This window comes from Mytilus trossulus, chromosome 12, assembly GCF_036588685.1.
Source record: "Mytilus trossulus isolate FHL-02 chromosome 12, PNRI_Mtr1.1.1.hap1, whole genome shotgun sequence".
NCBI lineage: Eukaryota > Metazoa > Mollusca > Bivalvia > Mytilida > Mytilidae > Mytilus > Mytilus trossulus.
The window spans coordinates 54,599,983-54,606,639 of NC_086384.1; the positions used below are offsets into that span (position 1 = coordinate 54,599,983).

Here is a 6,657-nt window from a genome sequence, read left to right on the forward strand (position 1 = left end):
CCGATGTACTTGTATTGCCATACGATATTTCAATACATTTTAGAACTGTTTCATCATGGAAGCACTGACTTAAAAATATTTATTTTCATTCGAAATGGGGATGTTAATATACATGTGTATAGAGTAGACACAAATTTTAATGATTTCTATTCATATCATATATATCATAGATATCCTTTCCTAGTGGCAAACTGTTTTTTTTTTTTGGCATTCATGACAGGTCTTTTACTTTGTAGGACAGTAGATTTATTGTTTACTGAATTTCATACGTCCTCAATATTGCATGAAATATTTGCCACTGAACGTTGAGAAGAGAACAATTAATCAATTAACAGATTTTAAAGCGGATAATTCGTGTATGTCAATTACAGTGTGTACTTTATCATAGTAAATGAAAATGAATTATTATTGATTCAGGTTCACTTGTAGACGATACAAATTAGTTTTAGAAACTGATTTCTTCCCTCGTTTTTACTGGGTTTTTTATTCGTATTCTCTAAAATTTTGAACAATAAGTGGTTAACAAAATAATAATAAACATGATTAAAAAATAAGCAAAATGAATATGGATAATAATTTTTGTTTAAAAAATATTTCCTCGCCTACCGAAACAAGGATTGAAAGCATTATATTTTGATCCGACACGTTTGAGACTTTGATCAAACCAAACACACCTTTTTACCTGCATGTTTTTAAGTTATCATAATAAAATCCCGTCATACCCGTATACCTGTTTTCAGTCCTTTGAACCTGTGGATGGGTTGTTGCGCCATTAGCTATACATTTATAGGTTTGTATTTTCTATTGATTTAGTTAATTAGTTTTCAGATAATATTGTCGATAATGATTTTAGCTGATTACTTTTATTTATTTAGGATCATGTACTCTTGTATTGATTCAATAATAAACATGGAAATTTTAAAGAAAATCCTCAGCCTCTTCCTTTATACCTTCATATTTGGCAATTCGCTGAAAGACAGATAGAGGATTAGTGCATAAAGTGCTAGCATTGATTTCCTTTAAACAATTTTATTTTATGAAGCTATTGTTAAAATAAATATGGACCAAATAAGTACACCTTTTAAGGTGCACTCGACTTTAGTGACTCAGCACGAGGTTTTATGAAATAAACAGGTTGTTTAGATCTTTTTGTAAACAATAATCAATAAACGCCAGCACACCATAGAAAAGCAAGTGAGTAATCTATGTTTGAAATTTTAGTACAAATTTCTCTGTATCAAGGTTCATGTGGACCCTATGGCTAAAATGACCGTATGTTCACCTCAAAATTTTCTCTGAGTACAGGCAAACCTGTGCATTTGGAAAAGTTTTTAAGGCAAAGCATGCCCTAGATAAATAGAATTCAAATGCATTGTATGATTTAAAAAAATCATAACTGTCAGAACTGGATTTTGCCGTGCACTTTTTTTCGTCTCTACAGAAGATGGTAAAATTAACAAACAGTTGAGTTTACCTTGATATGGTCCACTCAGGTACACAGTTTACATAACCAACTATTGTCAGGTATCTATTGTCAATCTAACGTTCATGTCAGTTTAAAAAAATGCTCACTATAATTTTTACTTGTGGGGAAGTTCTCAAACCTGTTTACCAACTTAGTTTATTTTGGCACCTTCTGGAGGAATGAAAAAAGTGCACGGCAAAATCCTCGTAAGTTTTTATTTTTCTTAAACATAAAACATACTTAAAATTCATTTATCTAGGGCATGCTATGCCTGAAATTTGTTATAGATGCGCAGGTTTGTCTGTACTAAGGGTAAATTTTGAGGTGAAAATACGACCATTTTAGCCGTTGGGTCCACATGAATCTTAAACACTAACATACTTCAAAAGCCCGGTCTGCTCTCGAAAAAATCTGAACACATAGAAATGAATTTAGTCTCAAAATGTCTATTCCAATGTAGAAACAAGAGTTTTTGTATAGCGTATAGTGTCTGTTTATCTAAGGATATATGGATTTCATGTGTTTCATCGACATTTGTGTTGGTATGTGAAAAAAAATGCTGTATTCTGGATTTTTTCTTAATAGAAGCAGTGCTAAATTCAACTTTTTTAACGAAAAAAAAATGTCTGATTAATAATATTTTTATTGTCTCAAATAATAACACACCTTGTATATTAAACTCAAGCTTCTATATCACGTCTTGTCAGAAAGGAAGTCTGTTTGTTCACATTTGTGATCATATTCACCCGGAAAAGGGGTCACACTCGGAACAAATCCACGATTAAATCACTCGAAAAACCACGATCCTTGCCGGACACTTTACCTATCGTGATTTATTATTTCTTTTTTTCGTTAATCCTCCGTGTAACGGTCATCACTCGTCGTGCATTCACCGTGCTTGTATAATGCGTGTGGTCAGTTGAATTTTAGGAGGATTTGGTAAACAGCAGTCCCATATTACTGTGACAGCAATATTTTCCTCTTTGTTTTAATTTCAATGAAATTTAAAATTTATTGAAAAGCAGGCGAGTATGTTTCTTCAAATTGTTAGCTAACACGGTAAAAGGTTAACCAATTTTAATCCTAGCATTGTCTATGTTTTGTTATCATATATATGTTTTTAATTATTATATTATTTGTTTGTAGCAATAAGCTTAAGTTTACGCAACAAATTTCATTAATACATGTAGTTTTGATTAAGTTAGACTACATAATTTGTTTTATATCGTTTAAATGAGAATGGTCAGTTGGACACCGGTGGTCAAGCTTTACGAACACCGTGCATTTACAGTGACAAGTGTATTCATTTTATTTATTATAGAACATTTATTAGAAATACATGTACCATTTGATTTGTCTTCTTGGAATATTTAACGTTGAACTTTTATAATGGTTATTGAACCGTAGTCGTAGACAGATTTTATTTTTATTCTGTTTTTGTTTTAACATTCATGGTCATTAGACTCAAACCGTTGTGTATTTGACCTCCTTAATTGTTAGTGTAATTAATTATGCTTTTTCCAGAAACACATATTTTTCTACACTAAAATAAGTATCGTACGGGTTTTTTTTCTAGATATTACATGTACATATATATAATACATAATAATTCATTTTATTGTATAGCAATATAATATTTCCCACAGAACGTAACCAAAAGTTAGCGTGCAATAAATTTTAATATTGCACAAGTGCAATAAATCTTCAAAATTCATGACGTCATCAACGTTTAAATCTTAGTTTAAACCATTTTTTTACTTTCAAATGTTATATTGCTATACAATAAAAGGGTTATTGCATGAATATTGGGGAATATTGTCCCTCGTAGAACATATATTGCACTCGCAAGCTCGTGCAATATAAAATTCTACTCGGGACAATATTCCCCAATATTCATGCAATAACCCTATTATATCATGATTTTAGAATGTTTTTTTATTTTTCTTACAGATGTTTTCTCGCATGCATAGGAACATGCGTATGACATCTGCACGCACAGTTTCATTCTGTGCTATTTTATGCTGTCTGTTTATTTCATTCATACGTGTGGACCATTTGTATCGGATTATGAGAAAAAGTGGAAACATTCAAACAATCATTTACCAGGGTGTTACTGAGACAGCTTTTGTTAAATATTCTACCGTTTCGACAGTTTCGAAAAATACACTTTTAAGTTTCAATAGATCAGACGGCCACAATAAAAAACTAAATATTTCAAAACTATCCCGAAAAGTTGTTCCAGAACTAACAAAAGTAGAACTGCAGCAGATCAAACGATATACTCATTATTCTTCGCCTATAGTTGTAAGTAAATACAAACTGATATTCTTCTGGAACGAAAAGGTTGGCTGCACCTACTGGAAAAGCCTACTTCAGTTTATACAGGGAATAAAAACTAAAGAGGTGCATGATCCCAGACGTAATGGACTCGCTTATCTCATACAGTTTAAAGATAATGATATAACAGATATGATGTTCGATGAGGCTTGGATAAAAGCAGTATTTGTGAGAGAACCGAGGGAGCGAGTATTGTCTGCTTTCTTAGATAAAGGATTAAACAACTCCCTTATGATGGAGTTGTGTGGAAGGCCCTCCGTAAAATCATTCCCAGAATTCCTCACGGTAATAAAGCACTGTAAAGACGTGCACTGGAGTTCACAGGTAAAGTTACCAAGACATTTATACGGAAATACAATAATAGGTAAAATGCCAGATATAAATAAATTTACTGAAAGTCTTTTAACAAAAATCGGAGCTTGGAATGATACTGTAAAAGACTGGCTTAATTCGAAAGAACAGTTTGGGAGAACAAGACATCATGCTACAAGCGCCCGTGAGAAACTGTTACAATATTACAATGATACCAAGTATCAAGACATTATTTTTGAAATGTATACTGATGATTATGAAGTGTTTAAGTTTGATAAGAAATACTTCAATTAAACAAATTCTGCGCTTCTGATACATATAATAAATTTTCATATTTTTTTACTTATATATTTGTTATCATGAAATAAGGAGACACACACAATACCATTAACTCTGCCATACGTTACGATACTTTAAGAACCGGTATCCTGAAACAATATATGTGTTTGAGATCATCTTAAGATCATATAATCTGTTAAGACCATCTTAAGATCATATAATCTGTTAAGACCATCTTAAGATCATATAATCTGTTAAGACTGTATATTGAAGTAATCTTATAATGATTGACAAAACCCTTAAAATTCATTTCGCACTGGCAACCCTCAGAGTAGGCTCTTAATCCTTCTCGGAAATTCTTTTAGTTTTAATCTTTGATATCAACTTGGTTTCCCTAATGCCGATAAGCATCTTTAAGGTTATCCATAAGGATATTCAGAGTTTGAACTAATTCATTGATTTTTAAAAAAGGCCGTAGTATTGTCCGTTATAAGGGACGTGTCATCAGATATTTATGAGTGTCGGATGAAAAAATGTTTTCCTGCAATTTGTCTCAGTTGTAATCGTTGTCCTGCCTTTTTTGTATTTGTCACTCCATACGGTCCTGCTTTTTTAAAGTTTATCCAGACGTTTTCTACATTAATTGTCATCCTGATTTTTTTTAAACCTAGCCCCCTTTAAAAATCAAATGGTAGCTCTCTTATAAAATCGAAGAAAGACCCGATTAACAGCATTTTGTTCAGATATATAGCTGTCGTTATTGTTTCCAATTCATCTTTGTTGACATGGACTTTTCTTCTAAGAAATAAAGGGGAGATGTGGTATGATTGCCGAAGTTCTAAAAAGATAGGGGAGATGTGGTATGTTGCCAAAGTTCTAAAAAGATAGGGGTGATGTGGTATGATTGCCAAAGTTCTAAAATATAGGGGAGATGTGGTATGATTGCCGAAGTTCTAAAAAGATAGGGGAGATGTGGTATGATTGCCGAAGTTCGAAAAGATAGGGGAGATGTGGTATGATTGCCGAAGTTCGAAAAGAAAGGGGAGTTGTGATATGATTGCCGAAGTTCGAAAAGATAGGGGAGATGTGGTTTGATTACCAAAGTTCTAAAAAGATTGGGGAGATGTGGTATGATTGCCGAAGTTCTAAAAAGATAGGGGTGATGTGGTATGATTGCCGAAGTTCTAAAAGATAACGCTGATGTGGTATGATTGCCGAAGTTCTAAAAGATAGGGGAGTTGTGGTATGATTGCCGAAGTTCGAAAAGATAGGGGAGATGTGGTTTGATTGCCAAAGTTCTAAAAAGATAGGGGAGATGTGGTATGTTGCCAAAGTTCTAAAAAGATAGGGGTGTTGTGGTATGATTGCCGAAGTTCTAAAAGATAGGGGAGATGTGGTATGATTGCAAAAGTTCTAAAAAGATAGGGGAGATGTGGTATGATTGCCGAAGTTCTAAAAGATAGGGGTGATGTGGTATGATTGCCGAAGTTCTAAAAGATAGGGGAGTTGTGGTATGATTGCCAAAGTTCTAAAACGATAGGGGAGTTGTGGTATGATTGCTGAAGTTCTAAAAGATGGGGGAGATGTGGTTCGATTGCCGAAGTCCTAAAAAGATAGGGGAGATGTGGTATGATTGCCGAAGTCCTAAAAAGATAGGGGAGATGTGGTATGATTGCCAAAGATCTAAAAGATAGGGGAGTTGTGGTTTGATTGCCAAAGTTCTAAAAAGATAGGGGAGTTGTGGTATGATTGCCGAAGTTCTAAAAGATAGAGGAGATGTGGTATTAATGCCGAAGTCCTAAAAAGATAGGGGTGATGTGGTATGATTGCCGAAGTCCTAAAAAGATAGGGGACTTGTGGTATGATTGCCGAAGTTCTAAAAGATAGGGGAGATGTGGTATGAATGCCAAAGTCCTAAAAAGATAGGGGAGTTGTGGTATGATTGCCGAAGTTCTAAAAAGATAGGGGAGTTGTGGTATGATTGCCGAAGTTCTAAAAAGATAAGGGTGATGTGGTATGATTGCCGAAGTCCTAAAAAGATAGGGGACTTGTGGTATGATTGCCGAAGTTCTAAAAGATAGGGGAGATGTGGTATGAATGCCGACGTCCTAAAAAGATAGGGGAGTTGTTGTATGATTGCCGAAGTTCTAAAAAGATAGGGGAGATGTGGTTTGATTGCAAAAGTTCTAAAAAGATAGGGAAGATGTGGTATGATTGCCGAAGTTCTAAAAAGATAGGGGAGTTGTGGTATGATTGCCGATGTT

General features: G+C 33.9%; 1 protein-coding gene across 1 annotated transcript; it reads left to right on the forward strand.

The window, feature by feature from the left end:
- The first annotated feature begins 671 nt into the window (after positions 1 to 671).
- LOC134693731 (carbohydrate sulfotransferase 9-like) lies at positions 672 to 4,414 on the forward strand. Its single transcript, XM_063554629.1, has 2 exons — positions 672 to 790; positions 3,416 to 4,414. Exon 2 carries the CDS (start codon positions 3,416 to 3,418, stop codon positions 4,406 to 4,408), a length of 993 nt encoding a protein of 330 aa, XP_063410699.1. The 5' UTR covers positions 672 to 790; the 3' UTR covers positions 4,409 to 4,414.
- Positions 4,415 to 6,657: the final 2,243 nt, after the last annotated feature.

What these genes read in the sequence shown, in the direction of transcription:
- LOC134693731 (XM_063554629.1), top strand. Translation starts at nt 3,416, where the DNA reads ATGTTTTCTCGCATGCATAGGAACATGCGTATGACATCTGCACGCACA.